The sequence below is a fragment of the Microcaecilia unicolor genome, chromosome 1 (assembly GCF_901765095.1).
Source record: "Microcaecilia unicolor chromosome 1, aMicUni1.1, whole genome shotgun sequence".
Lineage (NCBI taxonomy): Eukaryota > Metazoa > Chordata > Amphibia > Gymnophiona > Siphonopidae > Microcaecilia > Microcaecilia unicolor.
Genome location: NC_044031.1, coordinates 132,197,459 through 132,223,683, shown reverse-complemented (window position 1 = coordinate 132,223,683; position 26,225 = coordinate 132,197,459). Strand labels below are relative to the sequence as shown.

General features: G+C 42.6%; 1 protein-coding gene across 1 annotated transcript; it reads left to right on the top strand.

The window, feature by feature from the left end:
• The first annotated feature begins 1,661 nt into the window (after positions 1 to 1,661).
• On the top strand, positions 1,662 to 26,225 carry LOC115468594 (sterile alpha motif domain-containing protein 9-like). Its single transcript, XM_030200412.1, has 3 exons — positions 1,662 to 1,699; positions 1,830 to 2,028; positions 21,276 to 26,225. Exon 3 carries the CDS (start codon positions 21,298 to 21,300, stop codon positions 26,116 to 26,118), a length of 4,821 nt encoding a protein of 1,606 aa, XP_030056272.1. The 5' UTR covers positions 1,662 to 1,699; positions 1,830 to 2,028; positions 21,276 to 21,297; the 3' UTR covers positions 26,119 to 26,225.

Sequence of the window (26,225 nt, the reverse complement as noted above, 5' to 3'; positions counted from 1 at the left end):
AGGAGTGGCCTAGTGGTTAGGGTGGTGGACTTTGGTCCTGAGGAACTGAGTTCAATTCCCACTTCAGGCACAGGCAGCTCCTTGTGACTCTGGGCAAGTCACTTAACCCTCCATTGCCCCATGTAAGCTGCATTGAGCCTGCCACGAGTGGGAAAGCATAGGGTACAAATGTAACAAAAATAATACAAATGACCTCTCCCTATACACAGTGAAGGGATTTGGTCAATATTATGAGTGCTCAAGCACCCACAGAGCTGGTATCTATGGCAGAGAGGGTTATCAAGGGGTCCCTATCTGCTCACATCTTCTGTTTCTAGAAATGTTCCTGTGTGTACAGTGGGTAATTTTACAAAACATTTTCATTCATAAAACCTTTTATTAAATTAGGTCTTACCTAAAAGTATACATGGTGCAAGCCAGCATGCACATGTATAGTAGGTATGCTCAGGGATGGCATTTGGCCATAGCATGGGTGGAGTGGCAACGTAAACACATAGGGCCTGATATTCTTGACTTTTATGTGGTCCTATTTATGCGGTTAACTTGGCCGGTTATGTGCTGAATATTGGCACTTAACTGACTCCACCCCCAAAACAGCCAGTTTTCAGTTCAGCACTAACTGGTTATTTTCAGCAGCACTAACCAGTTAAGTGCCACTGAAAATTAGCGATTAGCCCTGAACAGGCGATATAACCGGAAAGGAGACATTTCTGGCCCATTAAATCGCTTTGAATATTGACCCCCATGGGGCGTGCAATTTGGTTTCCATTAGCCTCTCAAACAATACATAAGCAAAGGCATAGAGTTCCCAACTTTCAAAAATTGTTCCTAAAACAAAGATTTTTAATAGAAATAATAAATGTGATGATGTCACCAGTTGTCAGATATGCCAGCTGGTCAGATAATCGAGATGTACTGTACTACACACTATTGCAAAGCGGGCACACAACGACACTGCTTCTGTAATGGCAAAATAACAACAACAAAAAAAACAACAACAACCAAACTCTTGTAAATGATACAAGAAACATCATGAAACAAAAAATGTTTCCATTGCTCATTCCTAGTATTAGATGCACTATCACGTTAAAGATTTTAAGAATACATTAACAAACGCATGGCGGGGCTGAAATTTATTACCTATAGGATAGTATATGGTAGTGTATTGAGAGGTTCTATAAAAGGTCCGTTTCCAGCAAACATCAGCACAGAGAAAATTATTCAGTTCATTGTCCTAGTGTATATCACTGTTTCACTGCTAAATAATCATAGTTCAAAATATTTACTTAGTTACTACTCTCTCTCTCTCTCTCTTTTGCTATGTGTTTTATGTTCTAGCCCCGTATCCTGCCGCCAGCAGTGGCCAAGTGAGGTCACATGTCCCCGACAGAATCCCAAATAGTAGCAAGATTCCTTGCTATTAATCCTAGAGACAAAACACTAGCTTTCCCCATGGCTATCTCAATAGCAGTCTGTGGGCTTTTTCTCCTCCCAGCCATCAGAGTTAAACTAAATGAGTGAGCACTCTTCTAGTTTCATTTTGGTGGTAAATCGTGTACTGTACCTTTAAATTTTCTGCTAAGTTTCGTTTCTGCTATGATTCATTCAGGAAGTGGGCTGCTTTTTAGAACAATTTTGACCCACCCTGGTCGCTGGAAAGGCAAGAATTTATCAAATAAGAGACGATCTACAACAGAAAGTAAGTAGTTCTTCACTAAACATTGATGATGGAGTGCTAACTTCCACTTTTTTTTTGTTAATAAGAAGGAAATATGATATTCTGTAACGTGTTTGTGTAGTTCTTATCAAAACCATGTTTTTCTTTGCAGAAGAAAACAGGAAGAAGTTAAATGGGCTCATGGTTTTTGAACAGAAGATTTTTTTTTAACGAGCCACAAGACACCAGCATTGTTTAAAAATTGTCATTTTCATATGTTCTTCATTATAAACGAATGATAAAGAAGCTATTTTTACATGAAGAAAAATTCTTGTTTTGAACTACAGTGGAAAACCTGCAAGGAAATCCAGGTGTGTATAGACTTTTATATTCAGAGACCTTAGATACTTGGATTGAAATTGAAATGGATTTAGTTTATGAGGTATGCTTATACCAGACTATTTGATAAAAAAAACAAAGAGGACAAGAGGATATCAAAAATATCAAACAAACCAACCTCTTGTTATAGAAACTGCAAAGTACTTAACGGTACTACATTCCTGTGAAGTGCAAAGACATATGATAATGAGAAAGGGAAAAAGCCTCTCAATTGAAGATGTATTGTGCTTTATGTCATACATGTCTTGAGATAGCTGTGACAGCGAAACTCAGGCCATAGTCGGTGTGACTAACTGACTTCTTTTGCACATTTATCTCCACATATGCTTTGGAAGTTTAAGTTAAGCTTTTTTCACTTCTAATTTATATTTTTTGATCCACTGATGTTATTCCTGTGCAGTTTTAGCAAAAAGAGAATTGAGATAAGGGCTTTTGGTGCTGATGAAGGAAATTTACCCACGTTTTTTTCTTCCTACCCTATAAAGTTATATATTGAGTGGAGGTGTGGGCGCAGAGGCTTTATCCCTTTCTCATTATCATATATCTTTGCATTTCACAGGAATGTTGGTTTGTTTGATATACCAAACTATTTGACATTTCTAAAACAAATGCAGTCAGTCAAGCAAGACACTTAGTTGAGGCCCTTTTACAAGGCAGCGTTAGGGCTACCGAGCATGTAGCGCGTGCCAAATCGAAACTACCGCCCATTTAGCGCGCCCACCTGGTGGTAATGTCATTCCCAACGGTAATCGGCAGCGCAGCCACATTGACGCATGCTGCATGAGTGCCAAGCATGTAGCGCGTGAGCCCTTACAGCTAGGTCAATGGGTGGTGGTAAGGGCTATACCCGCACGCTACTTTTAATTCTAGCGCGTGGCCATTTACTGCCTCCATTGAAAAAAGCCGTTTTTCCCAGCTGAGGTAAAGAATAGACCAGAGCACACCAAGAGCACACACCCACACTACCGCAGGCCACTTTTTACCACAGCTTAGTAAAAGGACCCTTAAAAGGAGGGATGTGGCAGGAGAGAAAACAAAAGGGGGGCATCACACTATTAACCAAGAGATTGAAATCCAAACTATGCAGTGGATTTGATTAGAATAATGCCCTAAGAATTGCGAAAGTCATAGGGTTAGGGCAAATTTGAAGCTACAAGACAGATCAGCAAGAGGACAGGTCAGAGAAAAGCTATTCTCGGTTTTTGAGGCAATAGAACCACTTTCTGGTCACTATTTAAACTCTGTGGTTCATGTTGTTTTATTTATTTATTAGGATTTATTTATTGCCTTTTTGAAAGAATTCACTCAAGGCGGTGTACAGTAAGAATAAATCAAACATAAGCAATAGACAATTATAGCACTAAAAATATTCAAATAACAAAACAAAGTATGGCCTAGTACACTACTTACAATGTCAATACAATATGTAATAGAATGTTTTAATAGACAGCATTGTGTATAAGCAAAGATGGAACATAATAGATAGGTAAGAGAGTAACATGAATATTAAGCATTGGTATTCAGACTGCAGCTGGCACTTAATGTCCGTGCATTGAGGTCAGTTCTGGTGCTATCCATATAGCAGTAACATTGAACTGAGGGTGGGGCGGTGGAGGAAGCTGTATAGAGGGTGCTTCCGGGGCAAGCAGAAGGCAGCACTTTCATTGCTGAGACACTACTGGCGGCCCTGGAAGCTTGGAGGCATGCAGGAGTGGAGCGGGCGTGGAGTGAGGAGGGGGAGAGCGATGCCAGCCAGCCACACCAACCGACCAAAGGGAAAGGGGGGTGGAGAGAGGAGGATGTGATGTGATGCCACATCTAAGGGGAAGAGGGGGTGGAGACAGTGATGCCAGACCTAAAGAGAAAGGTTGATGGAGAGAGGAAGGAAAGCAATGGCAGGGAAATGGGAAAAGTGGAGGGTGGAGAAAGGAGTGAGAGTGATGCTAGATCTAAGGGAAGCAAGAAGGGGAGGGAAGAGAAAGGTGGGATGTTTGAGGGAGAAGAGACTGGGAAAAAGCCGGATCAGGGGAGGGGGAGAACGGGATGCAGTACTATGAAGCAGGGGACAGAGATACTGGCCCTGGGTTTGGAGTGCAGGAGAGAGGGAGAAAGAAGAGTGAAGAACATGGGATTCCAGGGCTCTGTCCTTTCCTGGTTCTCTTCCTACCTCTCCCTCCGCACCTTTAGTGTTCACTCTGGTGGATCCTCTTCTACTTCTATCCCTCTGCCTGTCGGCGTACCCCAGGGTTCTGTTCTTTGTCCCCTCCTCTTTTCTATCTACACTTCTTCCCTTGGTTCATTAATCTCATCCCATGGCTTTTCCTACCACCTCTATGCTGATGACTCCCAAATCTACCTTTCTACCCCTGATATCTCACCTTGCATCCAAACCAAAGTTTCAGCGTGCTTGTCTGACATTGCTGCCTGGATGTCTCAACGCCACCTGAAATTAAATATGACCAAAACCGAGCTTCTCATTTTCCCCCCCAAACCCACCTCCCCGCTCCCCCTGTTTTCTATTTCTGTTGATGGCTCTCTCATTCTCCCTGTCTCCTCAGCTCGAAACCTTGGGGTCATCTTTGACTCTTCTCTCTCCTTCTCTGCTCATATCCAGCAGACCGCCAAGACCTGTCGTTTCTTTCTTTACAACATCCGTAAAATCCGCCCCTTTCTTTCCGAGCACTCTACCAAAACCCTCATCCACACCCTTGTCACCTCTCGTTTAGACTACTGCAATCTGCTTCTTGCTGGCCTCCCACTTAGTCACCTCTCCCCTCTCCAGTCAGTTCAAAACTCTGCTGCCCATCTCATCTTCCGCCAGGGTCGCTTTACTCATACTACCCCTCTCCTCAAGACCCTTCACTGGCTCCCTATCCGTTTTCGCATCCTGTTCAAACTTCTTCTACTAACCTATAAATGTACTCACTGCTGCTCCCCAGTATCTCTCCACACTCGTCCTTCCCTACACCCCTTCCCGTGCACTCCGCTCCATGGATAAATCCTTCTTATCTGTTCCCTTCTCCACTACTGCCAACTCCAGACTTCGCGCCTTCTGTCTCGCTGCACCCTACGCCTGGAATAAACTTCCTGAGCCCCTACGTCTTGCCCCATCCTTGGCCACCTTTAAATCTAGACTGAAAACCCACCTCTTTAACATTGCTTTTGACTCGTAACCACTTGTAACCACTCGCCTCCACCTACCCTCCTCTCTTCCTTCCCGTTCACATTAATTGATTTGATTTGCTTACTTTATTTATTTTTTGTCTATTAGATTGTAAGCTCTTTGAGCAGGGACTGTCTTTCTTCTATGTTTGTACAGCGCTGCGTATGCCTTGTAGCGCTATAGAAATGCTAAATAGTAGTAGTAGTAGTAGTAGGAAGGGATGGGGACACAGCAAATGCTGAACATGGGGGAATAGGGACAGAGACACAGAGGGGAGGAAGAGGGAATGACAGTGGGCATGTAGAGAAAAAAGTCAAAAAGGAGATAAGCAGAAGATGGATATGGATGTGGAACAGAGAGTGGAGAGAGAAAGATGGAGAGAGGGGGAGATGCTGGAATGCATCATGTAAAAAGGAGAAAGGGAGGCACATGCTGGATAGAAGGGAAAGAAAAGGCAGGCAGTGGATGAAAGGGGCAAGGGGGAGAGGTCAGACATTGAATGGAAGGGGCACAGAAAGCAGACAGACACTGGATGAAAGGGAGAGAGAAAGAGCGCAAATGTATTAGTCCAATAAAATGGTATTATCTTATTTTCTATTTTTTGTTTTATTTCTGTTTGTTAGTTTGTAAAGTGGCGATTTGTCAATTTTTCAGATTTATGTCTGCTATCTTTATGTTTTGCACAGTACTAGGGGACATGCATCACTGTTTCTGGTGTTGCATTATATGCGGAATCTGGCCTCTTGGGGGTTCAGTTTAATTTTAGTTTGTGGTTACTTATTCTATACTTGGTGAGGATGTATCAGTGTTCTATATTTGTGAAAAAGACATGGGTTTCTGTTGGCAGGATCATTTTTACTATTGTCTTCGTTAGTTTTACAATGGGTGTATTGATGCTCTAGTGCTCACTGCAGTGTTTAAGATGCTGCCTTTCCTAGGTATACCCTTGTTGTGTGACTCGTGGATTATTACTAAAAATAATATTTTTATATAGAGAGAAGGGGGTGTTAAAAATGATCGGCCCCAGGTGTCAAATACGCTAGGTACGCCACTGAAATTACCAAGCCCAGTATCAACACTTTTTTTTTTACTTAAGACTTTTATAGTGCTACTTGATGTATGCAGTGCTGTGTTATCTTTACAGTGGTACTGGATATATGCAGTGCTGTGTTGTACTTATTTTTACCATGCCACTGGGTTATTTTTACAGTGCCACTGGATTTATGTGCTGTTATACAGGAGAGATAAATATTAAAATACAATATACCCCTGTCTCAGGGAGTTTATAATCTTTTCTCTTTCCAAATAACTTGCCACTCTTCCCTTGCACTGGCTTTGCTCCACTCATGTACTGTCCCAGCACTATCCAGATAGTGCCAAGGCAGCCTGTAAAGATATTCAATGGCGCTACACAGATAGTGGCACTGAATCCCACAGAATAGCAATACCTAAGAGAAAAATCTAGACAATAGTGGAAGTTATCTATAAAGGCTGACCAGATTTCAGTTTCGGTTTCAGCTCCAGTTTCAGACTGGAACCAGCCTGAAATCCAGGTTTGGCTGTGCTTAGGCAGTGCTGACTCAAGGGACTCTCTCTCCTCCCCCTCCCTTCCACCCCATGATCCAACATCTCTCTCTCTCTCTCTCTCTCCTTCCCCTCCACCTCTGGGTCCAGATGCAGCATTTCTCCCTCCCTGTCTCTCTCCTCTTCCTCCACTCCATGATCTAACACCGCTCCCTCTCTCCTTCCCCTTCACCTCTGGGTCCAGATCCAGCATTTCTCCCTCTCTCTCCTTTCCCTCTACCCCATGATCCAACATCTCTCCCTCTCTCCTTTCCCTCCACCTCTGAGTCCAGAGATCCAGCATTTCTCCCGCTCTCTCTCTTCTCCCTCCACCCTACGATCTGACTCTCTCCCTCTCTCCTTCCCTTCCATCTCTGTTTCTGAATCCAACTTATCTCCCTCCCTTCCCCTCTTCTCCTCTCCACCTTTGGGTCTAACATCACTCCATCTCTCCTTCCTCGCTCCTATTATCCAGCAAGTCCCCACCTCTTCCCCTCCTTCCCATTGTCCAGAATATCTCTCTCCCTTCTCTCTGTGCCCAGCTCAGGTATCTCCCCCTTTTCTCTTTTCTATCTTTTACCCCCCCCCCCCCCACACACACCCAGCAGTAGTATTTCACAGAAAGCCCCGTAGCTCCTCTTTGCTGCGCCCCTGTGGAAACAGGAAGTAGCTGCTGTATCGTGGGGTAGGGGTAAAGTTTGAGAGAGGTTCACTGGACTCGGGGACAAAGAGAGATTCCGGCTCTGGAACATGAAGTTGGTTGATGCAAGGGACCAGGTCAGGCAGGCTTTCAGTGCCCTTGAAGCTGGTGCCCTGCAGGGCCACCGAGAGGGAAGGCAAAATTCCCCGGGCTGGCAAGCTTTTTCCTTCCTGCTTTCAGGTCTGTCCTCTCCTGCATGCCACCCAGGACCCGGATAATTGCATTAACAATAAAGATCCAATTCTGCCCCTGGCCTGACTTTGTCTCTCAGCAGTCCTGGCACCCTGAGCCAGTGCTCACCTGGTTCAGGCCTTGAGTCGGCCATGTGCTTCGGATTCAGCCAAAAATGTCAGTGTATTTTCTGCTGAAATTGAAACTCTGCCCCTCCCCCTTGATCACTCTTTGTCCCCCCCCCCCCCCCAAACAAACCACCCATAGGTGCTCTCCAGGCCTACCTTAAGAAGCCATTGTAGTCTGGTGGCTTTTTTGGGGCAGGAGCACAGTCAAAATGGCTGTTGCAACTTCCACAGCAGTCGTGAGGCTGCTGCTGCTAGAGGTCACTTCAGCCAATTTAAGACTGGAACCAGCATAGGCAGGAGTGACTGGAGATTGCCCCTGCCTATGCCATTTGAGGAGCAAAGTTCCAATCTCGAAATGACTGCTGTGACCTCCTGCAGCGGTCTTGCGAGTCTGTTGCAGGAAGTTACAGCAGTCATTTTGATTGCACAGCCAGCACAGGCAGGAGCAAGTGGGATTGCTCCCTCTCTGAAGAGGCCGCTAGACCACCAGGGCTTCTTTAAGGTTGGCCCAGGGATAGCCTACAGGTGGGCAGCCCAAGGAGGGTGCCAGTTCTCTGCCGGAATGGGCAGCCTGGGGCAACTCGCTTTCTGCTGATTGGGGGCACAGCCCAGAGGCACCTGTTTTCTGCTGGAGGGGAGGGGCATGCGGCAGTTTTGGCTTTGGTTCCAGCTAAAACTGAGTGGCTTATTTCAGCCACAGATTCAGTTTCATCCAAAATCAAAACCTCTGATTTTGGTGATCCTCAAGTTATCTAGATTTCCCTTTGACTAGCCAGCCATTTGAGAGCAATATTCAGCAAGCCAGCAATTGGTAAATTTAGCTGAATAAAATTATTCATACGATTTTAACCAGAAATTCAATGGGACTTGTCCACATAACTCTTGCCGTTGAATATAGTCAGTAAAACTTACCCACATAATTTCAGGGCAGCCCTTTGTACAGACCAAGTTGCCATCTATCTTTATCTGGCTAGCACTAAAAAAAAGTACCAAATATATAAAATTTTAGCACCACCTGGAAATATCTCCAGTCTCTTTTTATCTGCACAGTTTTCTGCTACAGTGATTTAGCTGGACAAAATTTAGCCAGTGAGCAGGAGAAAACATTCATATCTCAGGTTTCATCCAGCTAATTTGAAAAATTAGCCAGTCAAACCTTTTGAACATTGACCTCTTTTCTGGGTCAGTTTTCAAAGGGAAATTTTTCTCTTTGAACACTGAAGTACAGTCATGGGGGGGGGGGGGGGGAGTAGGCATAGACTTTACATATACATGTTTTGACTGAATGCTTCCCTCACAGTTCACTTTAAAGACATATCACATGACTTTGCAAATATGTGTGCAATGCTGGTGAGCCAATATTTACTCATAGTTTGTAAAAATTAGTTACATATGTGTTTACTCAAGTTTGTATATCTAGTGTTGCATTTGTAACAGTTGTTCAGAACTTTCAAGTTCAAAATAAATGAGTAATAAAGATCTGGCTTTCAAAAAATAATTATAGCATATCAAAATTTGTATTTGAGACTGAAAATTAGAAATAGTAGTAATACTTACTTATTTAATGCCCATTAACCCATGATAGAAAATGTGTACTGTTGTTACAGTACAACAGAAAATAATCTTATATTCTGCAAAACCACCAGGTTCCATGCAGATTACAATATATAAGAAATCCAGACAATCCTTGGAGCAGCGGTTCTCAACCGGTGTGTCACAAGCACCTGGGAGATGTGTCGCAGGCCCAGCATAAAGACAACCTTGTTTTTTTTAATTTTGAAAGATTGTAGCATGGTCTCTCTCTTCCATCCCCTTCCCTTCCACCTGAATCTGACTTCTTTCCTCAGACCCCCAGACCTCTTGCTCCTCCCTTCAGCTCCCTTCCTCCCACCCACCGTGAGGGCAGGGCGCAGTTAAGGAAAAGCACAGGATGGAGAGAGGATGAGGGAGAACTGCTGCACACACACAGGTGGGAGAGAAGGGGGCTGAGGGGAGAAGAGGAATAAATACTGAAATCAAGGGGGGGGGGCGACTAGCTGAGGGAAGAAAAGCAAGATGTCTGGAGGGCTGAGGGGAGAAGAGGAAGAAATACTGGACTGATGGGAGGGTTGCTGAGGGGAGAAGAGCAAGGGTCTGGGGGACTGGGGGAGGAGGAAGAGATGCTGAACTCACTGGGGGTGACTGAAGGGAGCCTAGCAGGAGGTCTGGGAGAAGGGGGAAGGTGCTAGACTTGGGAGGGCTGAGAGAAGAAGAGCGAGAGGGCTATGTGGGCTGAGGGAAGAAGATGGAAAGTACTAGACTCATGGGGGGGGGGGGGGGTTAAGAGGGAGAGGTGCTAGACCTGAAGAGGGAGAGGGCAAGGAGAGATGCTAGACTTGTGGAAGGGAGTTGGCAGGAGAGAGGGGGGTGTGCCAGACCATGGAGGGAGGCAGGAGAGAGGTGGAGATACCAAACAGGGGAGAGAGGAAGAGAGAGAACGAGTATGAATAAGAGAGATCCTGGACTGTGGAGGGAGAGAGATGCTGGGCCCACAGGAGATGTGGCTACATTACCTTGATGCCATGCTGCTTCTCAGGTTGTATAGGCCATAAACTGCATGCAGCAGGCTTTCACTTCCAGTGCATGTTTTGCCATTTACACAACCCAGGAAGAAGCACAGCACTGGGATTTGTGTAGCTGCATCTCCTGCTACCAAAACTGGATTTCCTGATGTCGCACTCCCTTCCAAGCAGTGCCCTGCTGAACTTTGAAGCTGCACTTTTTTGAGGGGGAGGTGCAGGAAATTGCTAGACCATAGGTGTGGAGGGGAAGAGAGGAGTCAGAGAGTTGCTGGACCATATCTATAGAGGGGAAGAGAGAGATGGACAGGGAGATGTGATCATTCTGAAATTTGTAAACGTTTCGAGGGCACCAGCCAGACCTTTCTTTTAAAAAAACCAAGTTGTTAGATTTTGTACCTGTCCACCTGACCGCAGTATTTTACAGACCAGAAGGCAGCTAACTGGGAAAGGACATGGAGGAGACACAGGGAGGGCAAGAGCAGGAAGGAATGGAAGCAGAGAGTCGCCTCACTATCTGTCACTCAACTGTAGGGCCAGCTGGCTCAGGGTTAAATGCCTCAGGCAGATGGCGCAGAGAAACTGTACATGGCAACAGGATTTATTTCAAGTAGGCAAAATATAACTAGCCTGTACTGTAGTCTGTTGGGTCTCTCTTTTGGTACTCCTCCCAGGTCCATCCTTGCCTGGTGCTCAGCCTCAAACTGGCCCTTGCTCACTGTATCTGTAAGTACACACTTCACCACTGACTCACACTGCTTGCCACTGTCACCACAAAACCTACAAAATGAAGTGTCTTCCCTGCACTTTATTTAGATGTGTTTAGTAGTGGCGGGCAATGTAGCAGAAGAAGAGTACAGTCATGGTACTCTTCAGAGGTGAGATCATGCTTGGAAGGTGGGGAGCAACGACAACCCTGCAATGAGTGGAAGAAGAAACTTAAAGGAAGGCATAGTAGGCTGGGTCACTGAAGGGAGGTGGTCATTAGTACAACCATATTGGGACAGACCGAAGGTCTATCAAGCCCAGCATCCTGTTTACAACAGTGACCAATCCAACTCACAAGTACCTAGCAAGATCCCAAAACAGTACGATACATTTTATACTGCTTGTTCTAGAAATAAGCAGTGGATGTTCCCCAAGTCCATTTTAATAATGGTCTATGGACTTTTCCTTTAGAAAACCAACCAAACCTTTTTTTTAAACCCCGCTAAGCCAACCGCTTTTACTACATTCTCAGGAAACGAATTTCAGAGTTTAATTACGCGTTGAGTGAAGAAATATTTTCTCCGATTCATTTTAAATTTATTTCTTTGTAGCTTCATTGTGTGCCCCCTAGTCCTAGTATTTTTGGAAAGAGTAAACAAGCGATTCACGTCTACCCGTTCCACTCTACTCATTATTTTATAGACCTCTATCATATCTCCCCTCAGCTGTCTTTTCTCCAAGCTGAAGAGCCCTAGCTGCTTTAGCCTTTTCTCATAGGGAAGTCGGTACATCCCCTTCATCATTTTTGTCACCTTTCTCTGAACCTTTTCTAATTCCACTCTATTGTTTTTGAGATGCGGTGACCAGAATTGAACACAATATTCGAGGTGCGGTCACACCATGGACTGATACAAAAGCATTATAACGTCCTCATTTTTGTTTTTCATTCCTTTCATAATAATACCTAACATTCTATTTGATTTCTTAGCCGCCGCCACACACTGAGCAGAGGGTTTCAGCATATCAATGATGATGCCTAGATCCCTTTTCCAGTTGGTGACTCCTAATGTGGAACTTTGCATTACATAACTATAATTCGGGTTTCTCTTTCCCACATGCATCACTTTGCACTTGCTCACATTAAACGTCATCTGCCATTTAGATGCCCAGTCTCGTAAGGTCCTCTTGTAATTTTTCACAATCCTCTTGTCATTTAACAACTTTGAATAACTTTGAGTCGTCAGCAAATTTAATTACCTCACTAGTTACTTCGATCACTAGATCATTTATAAATATGTTAAAAAGCAGCGCTCCCTCCACAGACCCCTTCAGAACCCCACTATCTACCCTTCTCCGCTGATAATACTGACTATTTAACCCTACTCTGTTTTCTATCCTTTAACCAGTTTTTAATCCACAATAGGACTCTATCTCCTATCCCATGACTTGCCAATTTCCTCTGGAGTCTTTCGTGAGGTACTTTGTCAAACGCCTTTTGAAAATGCAGCTGCACAACCAGCTCACCTTTATCCACATGTTTGTTCACCCCTTCAAAGAAATGGAATAGATTGATGAGGCAAGATTTCCCTTCACTAAATCCATGTTGGCTTTGTCTCATTAATCCATGCTTTTGAATATGCTCAGTAATTTTGTTCTTTATAATAGTCTCTACCATTTTGCCTGGCACTGACGTCAGGCTCACCGGTCTATAATTTCCCAGATCACCTCTGGAACCTTTTTAAAAAGTCAGCATTACTTTGACCATCCTCCAATCTTCCGGAACCACGCTTGGTTTTAAAGATAAATTACATATTACTAACAATAGTTCCGCAAGTTCATTTTTCAGTTCTATCAGTCCTTTGGGATGAATACCATCTGGTCCAGGAGATTTGCTACTCTTTAATTTGTCAAATTATGCCATTACATCCTCTAGGTTTATAGAGATTTCATTCAGTTTCTCTGACTTGTCAGATATGAATATGATTTCTGGTACTGGTATCTCTCCCAAATTTTCCTTGGTGAAGACCGAGGCAAAGTATTCATTTAATCTCTCCACTATGGCTTTGTCTTCCCTGATTGCCCCTTTTACCCCTTAGTCATCTAGTGATCCAACCGATTCTTTTGCCGGCTTCTTGCCTTTAATGTACCTAAAAAAGGTTTTACTATCAGGCTTATTTTCGAAAGAGAAGGGCGCCCAGCTTTCGACACAAATCGGGAGATGGGCATCCTTTTCCCAGGGTCGCCCAAAACGGCATAATCGAAAGCCGATTTTGGGCGTCTTCAACTGCTTTCCGTCGTGGGGATGACGAAAGTTCACGGGGGCGTGTCGGAAGCATAGCGAAGGCGGGACTAGGGTGTGCTTAACACATGGGCATCCTCAGCTAATAATGGAAAAAGAAGGGTGTCCCTGACGAGCACTTGGCCAACTTTACTTGGTCTATTTTTTTCTTGCGACCAAGCCTCAAAAAGGTGCCCGAACTGACCAGATGACCACCGGAGGGAATCGGGGACGTGCTCCCCTTACTCCCCCAGTGGTCACTAACCCCCTCCCACCCTCAAAAGAAACTTTAAAAATATTTTTTGCCAGCCTCTATGCCAACCTCAAATGTCAAACCCAACTCCTTGTCAGCAGTTTCCAGGTCCCTGGAGCCATTTTAGTGGGTGCAGTGCGCTTCAGGTAGGCGGACCCAGGCCCACCCCCCCCCCCCCTACCTGTTACACTTGTGGTGGTGAATGTGAGCCCTTCAAAATCCACCAGAAACCCACTGTACCCACATGTAGGTGCTCCCCTTCACCCCTTAGGGCTATAGTAGTGTTGTACAGTTGTGGGGAGTGGGTTTTGGGGGGCTCAGCACCCAAGGTAAGGGAGCTATGCACCTGGGAGGAATTTTTGAAGTCCACTGCAGTGCCCCCTAGGGTGCCCAGTTGATGTCCTGGCATGTGAGGGGGACCAATGCACAACGAATGCTGGCTCCTCCCATGACCAAAGGGCTTGCATTTGGTCGTTTCTGAGATGGGCGTCCTCAGTTTCCATTATCGCTGAAAACCAGGGATGACCATCTCTAAGGACGACCATCTCTAATTTCGACCTAAATGTTAAGTAGAGAGGTGTGGTAGCCGTGTTAGTCCACTCTTAAAGGTTATCAATAGAAATCAAACAAAATAAAACATGGAAAATAACATTTTCCATGTTTTATTTTATTTTAAGATTTGGGCGTCCCTGACCGTATTATCGAAACGAAAGATGGCTGCCCATATTGTTTTGATAATATGGGTTTCCCCACCCCTTCCCGCGGACGTCCTGCGAGGACGCTGTTATGAAAACTTGGGCGCCTGTTCGATTATGCCCCTCCACGTGTTTTTGCCTACAATGGAATCTTTTTTTCAAAGTCTCTCTGTGCCTTCCTAATCAGTGCTTTGCATTTGACTTGCCATTCCTTATTTTATTTAGGATTTTGCTCACACCTTTTTCAGTAGTAGCTCATGGTGAGTTACATTCAGGTACACTGGGTAGTAGTTCCCTGTCCCAGGAGGGCTCATAATTTAAGTTTGTACGTTAGGCAATGGAGGGTCAGTCCTCCCCTCCTTATGCTGTTTCTTATTATTTTCAGCCGGTTCCTTCTTCCATTTTCTGAAGGATTTTCTTTTAGCTCTAATAGCTTCCTTCACCTCACTTTTTAACCATGCTGGCTGTCATTTGGTCTTCCTTCCTCCTTTTTTAATAAATGGAATATATTTGGCCTGAGCTTCCAGGATGGTATATTTGAACAGCTTCCAAGCCTGATGTAAATTTTTGACCTTCGCAGCTGGTTCCTCTGAGTTTTGTTTTTCAGCATTCTTCTCATTTTATCATAGTCTCCTTTTTGAAAACTAAATGCTAACATATTGGATTTTCTCTGTGTACTTACTCCAAAGCCGATATTAAATCTGATCATATTATGATCACTGTTATCAAACGGCCCCAGCACCATTACCTCCTGCACCAGATCATGCACTCCACTAAGGACTAGGTCAAAAATTTTTCCTTCTCTTGTTAGATCCTGTACCAGCTGCTCCATAAAGCAGTACTTGATTTCGTCAAGGAATTTTACCTCCCTAGCATGCCCTGATGTTACATTTACCCAGTCAATATTGGGGTAATTGAAATCACCATTATTATTGTGTTGCCCAGTTTATTAGCCTCCCTATTTCTGATAACATTTCTACATTTGTCTGTTCATCCTGGCCAGGTGGACGGTAGTACACTCCTATCACCGTCCTTTTCCCCTTTACACATGGAATTTCAGTCCATAGGGATTCCAAGATGTGTTTTGTTTCCTGCAGAATTTTCAATCTATTTGATTCAAGGCCCTCCACCAATTCGATCCACCCTATCACTACGATATAATTTGTACTGTGGTATGACAGTGTCTCACTGGTTATCCTCCTTCCTCTAGGACTCAGAGATGCCTATTATATCTAATCTTTCATTTAGTGCAATATATTCTAACTTTCCCATCATATTTTTTATGCTTGTGGCATTTGCATATAGACATTTCATACTATGTTTGTTGTTCCTGTTTACATCTTGCTCATTAGTTGACAGTGTTAGTTTGCAATCTTTTGTCTGAGTTTTACTTATGATCACCTGATCTACTATACTCTTTTTTGCAACCTCACTATCAGGATACCCTATCGTCCCTGTTCTGGTGATATCTTTGAAAGATATCTTGTTCTGAACCATGCGTTTTTGAATGACTGTCGGCCTTTCCCCAGGTTCTAGTTTAAAAGCTGCTCTATTTCCTTTTTAAAAGCCGATGCCAGCAGCCTGGTCCCACCCTGGTTAAGGTGGAGCTCCCTCTTCCCCAGAATGTTGCTCAGTTCCTTACAAATGTAAAACCATCCTCCTTGCACCATCACCTCATCCATGCATTGAGACTGGAGCTCTGCCTGTCTCTTGGGTCCTGCACGTAGAACGGGTAGCACTTCTGAAAATGCTACCCTAGAGGTTCTGGATTTGAGCTTTCTACCTAAGAGCCTAAATTTGGCTTCCAGAACCTCTCTCCCACATTTTCTTATGCCATTGGTACCCACATGTACCAAGACAGCCAGCTCCTCCCCAGCACTATCTAAAATCCAATCTAGGCGACGCATGAGGTCCACCACCTTTGCACCAAGCAGGCAAGTCACCAGGCGATCCTCATGTCCACCCAGCTATCTACATGCCTAATACTCGAATCACCAACTACAACAGCTGTCCTAACCCTTCCCTCCTGGGCAGTAGCTCCTGGAGACACATCTTCGGTGTGCGAGGATATTGCATTCCTGGTGTGCTGGTCCTGGCTACAGGATTACTTTCAGCTGCACCAGGGTGATGCTCTCCTTTTAGTGTAATTTTAGTGAGGCGCTGCCATATTGGAGGTGGTAGGCCTCCTCTTTATACTTCTCTGTCTCCCTCAGCGCCTCTAATTCTGCTACTCAAGCCTCAAGAGAACGGACTCGTTCTCTGAGAGCTAGGAGCTCTTTGCATCGAGCACACACATATGACTTATCACCAACTGGGAGATAATCATACATGTGACACTCAATTTAAAAAAAGACTGGATAGCACCCCTCTCACTGCTGGACTACTGTCTGCATCTTAGTATTATAGAGTTGTTTAATTAAAACTTCTTAAGGTACTAGGGATATCAGATGTATATAAAGAGTCTTAATTGGTATAATTTATTTAGTGTTTGCTTCTCTGAAACTAATTATACAAAACGCTAAAGAAAACTTCCCTTTTGTCCTAATTAGAAAAATTGACTATAAATGAAGAGTTTAGCTAGGGGTGGGTGGGATTGAGAACTGAACTAGGTTCTACTGTGCCTTCTGTTAATGCTGTGGCAGAAAATTTAAGTTTTAAAACTATGGGGAGAAGGTTTGTACACTATGGAAACTAGTTATTTTTTTTTCTAAGACTAAACTAGGTCCTACTGTGCCTTCTAGAGACTATCTGTTAATGCTGAAAGTTTGTTTTAAAACTATGGGGGAAAGGGTATGGAGACTAGCTAGTAAAGTTTTAGTTTTTTAATTCTGTGTTTATCAATATCCTACAATCCCTCTTTTAAACCCAATCTTTACGTTTCCAAGCACAGAATAAAATAATGTCACTTACCCACAGAAATGTCCTCTTCTCTCAGAACTGTTCGTAATCTGCATTAGGAGGAGGTGAGAAAATGCAGGGTGTATCTGAACTTCAGCGGTGGTGGGGGCCGAGCCGAGGTGAGGGGGCACATTTTAGCCCCTGGCGCCGCCCCCCCCCCCCCCCCCCCCGCTGCCAGCACTACCTACTACTACTATATTCTATAGCACTACAACCCCAACAACTTTGACCCCCGCCCGCCGTCGCCTACCTTTGCTGGCGGGGGACCCCAATCCCCGCCAGCCGAAGTCTTCTTCCTTTGGTTTGGTTTCTGATGTCCTGCACACATGTACAACGTGACACAGGGCTTCGTTCTGTTTCTGTGTCTGACGTCCTGCACGTTGTACGTGCGTGCAGGATGTCAGAAACCAAACGAAGGAAGACGACTTTGGCTGGCGGGGGTTGGGGTCCCCCGCCAGCAAAGGTAGGCAACGGCGGGTTGGCGGCGGGAGGGGGGGTTGAGAGAGTCGTCGGTAAGGGGTGTGAAAATGATCCTCCCCTCCGCCTGAGGGTCCTCGGGATCTCCCCTTCACCCTTGCTGCCCAACCTCCTGGTTCACTGCAGTCCAAAGGGCAGGGCTCAAAGAAATCAACTTCAAAGCAAACTTAACAAGTTCTTTATTTTGCTTGGGATCCAACAGTCCAGCAGTGCAAAAAGACACACTACTTGAATTAAAAAAAAAAACCTCACAATTCCCCCTGTTGCTCCTCTCAGGGGTACAAACACAGCAAGAAAAAAAAAAACAACTTTTAACTCCCAGGCTTCCAGCACCCAGCTGGGCTCCTTTTAGACAGTTTTATAGCCCTGGGTCTTCTTTCTCCCCCCCTCTCCCTTGGGAGGGGCCAAAACACTGCAAGCAGTTCCAAAAAAACAAACAAACACAGTTCTTGAGGCTTCAGCACACAGCTCAAACCCCTTCAGCTTCTTTTAGGCTTTTTAGCCACAGTTCACACTCCACCTTCTTCCTGCTGGGCTCAGCCCACTCCGGGAAAATCTCTCATCCCTCTTCAACCAGAACTCTTTAAACTCAAAGTTCATTCACAGCCTGAGCTCTGGAAAATGGAAAAGGCCCCACCCATCTGGGTCACTCTCTCTAAGCACTGACCCATCCTCCCACATGACCTTTCCTCTTTCCTCTCTTAGCCCAGTTACCATACCATGAAGTTACCTGGTCCCTTATTTTGTTACCTAAGGAGTGAGCCCAGGCTGAGAGGTCCATAGGCTCTTCCTCGCCCTCTTCTCTTTCTCTCTGCCCAGCTTCTTGATACTCCATGGGCTCCCCGTCCCACCCACTTTGCAGCTGTTCCTCTTTCCCTTGATTACCCTGCAGGGGCACCACCCTTTCCTTTTTAGAGTTCTCCCCCTGTTCCTGCTGGGGAAGGTAATCTCTGTACCAGGCTTTGCCCCGAGGTTGCTGGGAAATGTAGTCTCTTCCTCTCCTCCATTTTACAGGGGTCCCGAACCTTTCTCTGCTCTCTCTCGGGGGATGCTGGGTAATGTAGTCTTTTTCCCTCCACCCTTTTCTAGGGGGCATTACTACTTCTCTCGCTCTCTGGGGATGGAATGGAGGCCAGGCTCTGTTCTGCCTATGTCTGCTCGTGAGCCGCCTCCCTTCTTCCTCTTCCATCTTATCTACCCCCAGGTCCTCTCCTTCACAGGGGGTCCAGGGCCAAATCTACGGGGGCCCAGGCCCCCGTGGCCCCATAGCAGATACGCCCTGAACAAGGTAAAATCTGCGGTAAGTGCACTTCTGTTTTTTAGCGTAGGAACAAGGTTTTTTACCATTCCTGCAGGGTGGTAAATACTTTCACTTCCGTTTCTATTGTAATTCTTGTTGATATCTTCCTGTTACTTTAGATTTACCATGATTTCCTGTGGTTTACTACGCCTCCCTATCCCCATGTCATTCTCTACTAAACAGCATACACCTGCCATACTGGCATCCAGAATACCAGTTCTTCAGACCCCACTTAAAGCAACAAGATACCAATGTAGTAAGTTGCGCTATGCTTTACCACACCAGTTTACTTGGGATTTCCTAGTTTTTTTCCTAATGTACAAAGATTTATAACAGGAAAATCTCAAGAAAAATCTCTTGCTCTCAGCTTTAAAAAAACTTCTAGAATTTAGCATCGTTTTTAACACTGCATCTTTACACCAGTTTAGGGGTGGCACAAAGATGCAGAAGAGGGGTCATCTGAGGTAAAGTGAGAAGCATTGGAAACAGGTGACAGGTTGGGTCTTTAAGGAGCCTGGCAAGGTGTGGGTGTAAATGCAAGCATGTTTGTGTGAGGGAATGGTTGTGTCTGGGTTTTATTGGCTGGCTGTGGAGTATACTGGACTCGAGAATGAGATCTGAAATCAGGGCTTTGAGATGCTGAGGTGCATCATAAGCAGGACTGAACTAGGAAATTAACAATCAAAATCAGGACCAGGGAGTGAATGTTCTAGAAAAATAAATAAAGTACAAGGAGGAGGAGTGGGACTGCTGTGATTAATTAGTGTAATTTTAGTGAGCGTGTGTGAGTAATTTATACAAATATAAGCTGTTTCTGAAGAGAAACAAACAAATCTCTGTAAACCTAGAAGATGTAATGGGGCAGTTCGACAAACTGAAGAATAGCAAATCACCTGGACTGGATGGTATACATCCCAGAGTAGAGATAGAATTGAAAAATGAACTTGCAGAGCAACTGTAGTAATATGTAATTTATCTTTAAATCAAGCATAGTACCAGAAGACTGGAGGGTGGCCAATGTAACACCAGTTTTTAAAAAAGGGTTCCAGAGGTGAGCTGGGAAATTATAGACTGGTGAGCCTGACATCAGTACCAAGCAAAATGGTAAACGTGGATAAAGTTCAGCCAGTCGATATTGTGTATCTGGATTTTCAAAAGACATTTGACATAGTACCTCGTGAAAGACTCCTGAGGAAATTAGAAAGTCATGGGATAGGCGGTAATCTCCTGTGGTGAATTAAAAACTGGTTAAACGATAGAAAACAGAGAGCAGGTTCAGTATTCTCAATGGAGAAAGGTAGATAGTGGCCTTCCTCAAAGGTCTGTACTGGGACCGCTGCTTTTTAACATATTTATGGGAATAACTAGTGAAGTAATTAAATTTACTGATGACACCAAGTTATTCAAAGTTGTTAAATCACAAGAAGATTGTGAATAATTGCAATAGGACCTTACAAGACTGGGAGACTGGGCATCCAAATGGCAGATGACATTTAATGTTAGCAAGTGCAGAGTGATACATGTGAGAAAGAGGAACCCAAACTATGGATATGTGATTCAAGGTTCCACAATAGGAGTCACCACCCAGGAAAAGGATCTAAGTGTCATCCTTGATGATACATTGAAACCCTGTGCTCAGTATGCCGTAGCGGCTAAAAAAGCAAATGGAATGTTAGGAATTATTAGGAAAATAATGGAAAACAAAAATGAGAATGTTATAATGCCTTTGTATCACTCCATGGTGTGACCGCCCTTTGAATACTATATTCAATTCTGGTCACTGCATCTCAAAAAGATGTAGCAGAATTAGAAAAGGGAATGGGACTTGATATACTGCCTTTCTGTGGTTTTTGCAACTACATTCAAGGAACTTATTTGTACCTGGGGCAATGCAGGGTTAAGTGACTTGCCCAGAGTCACAAGGAGCTACAGTAGAAATCGAACCCAAAAGATACAAAGAAGGGTGATGAAAATGATAAAAAGGATGGGATGATATCCCTTTGAGGAAAGGCTAAAACAGCTAGGCTCTTCAGCTTGGAGAAGAAACGGCTGCACCACAAAAATCATAAACCCTTTGCTTACTAAGACTACTGAAATGTATTTGGCTTTGCTCACCCCTAATATAGAAGATAAATACTGTCCTGTGGCAATTTGAGGTGCCTACTTTTAGTAGAACATGGTCATTGTGCTAAGATATCCTGACATCTTCTTTTAGTGGTAAATGCATGCAGTATATGAAAATCACAAAACATGCTGTTAAAAAAGCATAGGGAAGACTGATTATATTATTATCTTTCTTATTTTATTGTTTTTCTCTTTCTTTGAAGGACATAAAATATAAGGAAAAAAATGGATAATGCAACAGAGTTACCTGAAAACATGGACAACTGGACCTTAGAGCATGTGAATTATTGGGTAACTGAACATGTAAAACTTGAGCAGAAATATGGAGAAATCCTGAAAAATGAAGAAGTAACAGGCTCAGTCCTGAAAGAATTAATGAAACAAGATCTTATAGACATGGGCTTTAAACATGGACCTGCTATTAAAATTCTGACGAAGCTTGAAAAACTCAACAAGGTTCCACATGATTGCAAAAGTCAAACTTCTGCACCAGAAGAAAAAGGAAAGAAATCACCAGAAAAGGAAATTAAAGCAAATAAAAAGCAAAGCAGAAAAAGTAAAGAAAAAAATGAGTTCACTATTAACAGTTCATGTAATGTTTCAGTCCCTGAATCCACAAAGGCCCCCGGAGAGATTTCTTTGCCAATAAATGAAAGTGAAATAAAATTAAATCAAACAGACTTTGTGAACTCTGACACCAATGAACCTTTGGAAAGCAGCCAATTAAATGCAACATGTATACCGTATCCATTTGATGAGTTTCATGACAGTAGACGATATATAGAAAATCACATTATTTTTACTCCTGAATCAGGGCCACTAAATCTTATTGATCCGGTGCATGAGTTTAAGCTTTTCACAAACACCCAGAATGCCACAGAAGAAGATATGAAGATGAAATTTTGCAATGAGGTCTTCAGATTTGCAGCAGCATGTATGAATTCCCGTACCAATGGTACTATCCATTTAGGAGTAAAAGACAAACCACATGGTCAAATTATAGGCATCAAACTTGATCAAAAAGATGTGTTTATTAACTGGTTCGATCAAATGATCAAGCAGTACTTTAAAACAACTGACCATAATGCTGCACAAAGTTGTATTCGATCACCAAGATTTATAGATGTATTACATCAGAATAACATTCCAACAGGTAAATGTGTCATTGAAGTAGATGTGGTACCACAGTACTCCATTTGTAAGTCTGTATTCTTCCACACAAATCAACAAACCTACACAGAACAAGGATGGAAGAAAAATATAGAACTTTCATGTTTTATACGAGATGGTGCAAGCTCTAAAGACATCTTTGCTAATGTCAAGAAAAAGGATAGTGAGTACACAACATATGTTCTAAGCATGAAATCATTAGATGATTCTCGAAAAACAGCAGAAGATCAAAGGATAAAATCAAAGAAAAGCAATGAAGAGGGTGCAAGACTTGCTAGCCTACTCACTGGTAATAAAGATACACTCGATGATTCTTACTATTCCCATTATATCTTAGTAACAAATAAGTCCCACGAAAGTCAAATAAAGCATCTTGAATTTCTGAAGGAAATACAGTGGTTTGCTGTACTTGAATTTGATCCTGAATCAATGACTAATGGGGTTTGTAAGTTTTACAGCAAAAGTCGAGCAGCAAATCTTCATTTTCCTGATCAATATAAAGATATCGGTAAGTCAACCTCTGAAAAACTTGAGATCCTAAATCTTTTTAAACAAACCAGTTGGATTTTCTGCAATGGTAGATCAGATATTGATAGTTCAGAATATCAACCTTTGACACCCAGAATGTGGCACAAAGAAAGGGCTGGCACAGTACGAAAACTGATCTCATTTCTTTCACAAGAAGACATAATGCCTAGAGGGAAATTTTTAGTAGTAGTATTGCTATTGTCCACAGTAGAAGATCCAGGAGATCCCATTATTGAAACATTGTATACATTTTACCAAGAAATGAAAGGAATTGATGATATTTTATGCATTTGTGAAGATAAAAATGCTTTCCAGAGATGGAAAGACCTTGTACAAGCCAGAGTTATAGCTACAGATGAAATTGTAGACAGGTGCATTTCTAACTTGAGCCTTGAAGAGATAAATGGCACTGTTTTAAAACTGAAGTCTGTAACACAGTCGGCCCAGCGATTTTTGCCATCATCTGGCTCTTCTTCTACAGTTCTAAACAAGAAAGATGAGGACTTCATGACAGCGCTGGAAATTCTCTGTGAGAATGAATGCCAGAACACAGAGCTAGAAAAAGATAAAACTAAATTTGCTGATTTCAAGAAATGTCAGGAAGAACATTTTTATCGAGGTGGTAAAGTATCATGGTGGAATTTTTATTATTCTTCAAAAAATTATTCTGGACCTTTTATTAAAAGAGATCGATATGAAAAACTTGAACATTTGATTAAATCATTGAGTCAATGTCCCAGGCAATCATGTGTAAAAATTGTCACTCTGTATCATCATCCAGGTTGTGGAGGAACCACTTTAGCTATGCATATGCTCTGGGAATTAAGGAAAATATTTAGATGTGCAATTCTCAAAAATAAAACAATTGATTTTGAAGAAACTGGAAGACAAGTTACCAATTTAATAACTTGTGGATCCACAAAACAGCAAGATTACCTACCTGTATTACTTCTTATGGATGATTTTGAAGATGAAGAAAATGTCTACAAATTGCAAAATTATATTCAGGCAGCAGTAGCAGAAAAATACATTAGGTATGAGCATCCATTAGTGATCATTCTCAACTGTTTTAGGTCCCAGAATCCTGAGAGAAATTCAAAAGACCATCCTACTGACAGTGTTGCCCTGAAATACTCACTATCTCTCAAGGAACAAAGATCTTTTGAAGAAAAACTTAAAGAAATTGAAAAGCAGCATCAACAGCCTGATGATTTTTATTCCTTTATGATCATGAAGAGTAATTTTAATGAACAGTACATAGAAAAAGTGGTTAGGAACATACTAAAGGGTCTAAGTAGTACCAGTAAGCAAGCACAACTTATTTCTTTCCTGGCATTAATAAACTCTTTTGTTAAAGATTCCACAATATCTGTTTCACAGTGTGAGGAATTCCTAGGAATAACTGCTAAAAAAACTTTCTGGGGAAGAGAAACCGTAGAAGACAAGATGGGGACCTATTCTACTATTATAATACGCACAGAAGTAGAAAATTATGGCAGATATGAAGGTTTGCGTATAATTCATCCCCTAATAGCTAATCAGTGTCTTAAAGAACTGAAAGTCACCTACCATTTAGATAAAAGTGAAGTTATGCTAAACTTTTTAAGAACAAATTTATTTTTTGATATCGGAATAGGAAAAGACAGGCTTGTACAAGATATGCAGAACATGTTATGTAGTAGACTTCGCAAAGAACATGGTGATGAAACAGATACATTGTTCTCTCCCTTAATTGAAGCAATACAGGAAGAGGAAGGAAATACAGAAGTTAAAAATGTCTTAATGGAGGGAACGAATAGATTCAACCAAAATGCATTTATCTGCCAAGCCTTAGGTAGACACTTCTATTTAAAGGAGAAAAACTTTACCCAGGCTCTCGAATGGGCCAAAAGGGCAAAACAAATAGCACCAGACAATTCTTTTGTATCAAGTACTTTGGGCCACGTTTATAAAACTCAGTTAAAAGGTTGGCTGGATGAAAATATGCAAAGGAAAGCTCTAACCCCTGAGGATCTGAAGTTTCTTCTTGATATTGCTACTAATGCTTCAAAAGCTTTTAAGGAATGTCAGGAGCAGTGTGAAAGAAAAGGAAATGAAAGAACTGACTGGGAGTGCCAAAAGTCTAGAAGGAAATATAATGTTTACAGTACAACTGGCTATCTGGGAGAGATAGAAGTTTGTCTGTATACTATTGACTTTTTAGAGCTAGTGCCTTGTTTCATCAAAGGTGATGAACTATCTAAAATGCAGCTGCTACAGTATCTAGCAGGAAAACGTGATATTCCAATATCTACTTTGGACAGAAATGATAAAGACTTTTATGATGCTATCAGTGAATATAATTACTATCTTAGCAATATAAAATTAAATCTGAAAAATACATTTGACTTTTTTGAGGATTATTTTGTTCATTTGAAGCCTAGGAACTTTTTAAAGGAAACTACAGATCTCAATATACGCAAGAAGGTTTCCAAATGTTTTGAGCGATACATAAACCTATTCTGCCCATCAGACCTTAAACAGTTGAGAGAGAAAGTCACTGAGCATAAGTTCAGTATGACACTGCAAATAGAGCAGTTCAGGACAGCTTTGGTAGCCGACAAGGCTGACAGATTTTCTGGGCTGCTGGAGTATCTCAATCATGAAAAAGGCGCTGCCAAAATAGAAGACATTGTATATGCCTATAACTTCTTGGTTAAAAATCAATCCAATACCAACAATAGGGATAAACTAAATTTTATTTTGGCAAACATAGTTCTCAATTGCATTAAACCAAAGTCTAAGTTTATATGTCCCATTAAAATCCTGAAAGAAATCCTCAGACAAGTCCTGAAAGAAGTAGGCTCAAATCACCGTTATCCAGAGCCATACTTCCTAGCCTCGCTACTATTCTGGACACACCCACGTAAGCAGTTAGATCAGGATTTCAAACACATGGAAAAGTATGTTTCATCAATGAGGAATTCCTTTAGAGGGCAGTATGGATACCTGTGCCATTCCAAACAACCTATAGCACATTTCTACCTTGGGAGACATGAAAACTTAGATAAAATTGTTCATAAAAGCAAAATAGATCAGTATTTCTGTGATGTACCTGATCTAAATTCTATTTGGCAAAATGGAGACATATGGAAGGAAAAGCAGGTTGAAAAGCTATTGCTTCGTCTAAATGGCAGGACTGAAAATAATCTTGTCTACTTGGAGTGTGGCATTGGTGAAACAATAAAGCTACCGATCAGACCTGTTTACTTAGGCCAGCTCAGAAGTGGCAGAAGCATTGAGAGAGTCTCTTTTTATGTGGGATTTTCTTTTGAAGGGCTAATAGCATATGACATAGAAAGCATCTAAGAGCCCTACTCAGTGACTTGGAAGGGATTCTTGTTCGATATCAGATAGAAGGGGGTTTTTTTTTCTCTGTTTCTGGATTGTTTTGCTTTCTGTTTTTCTTTTTTTTT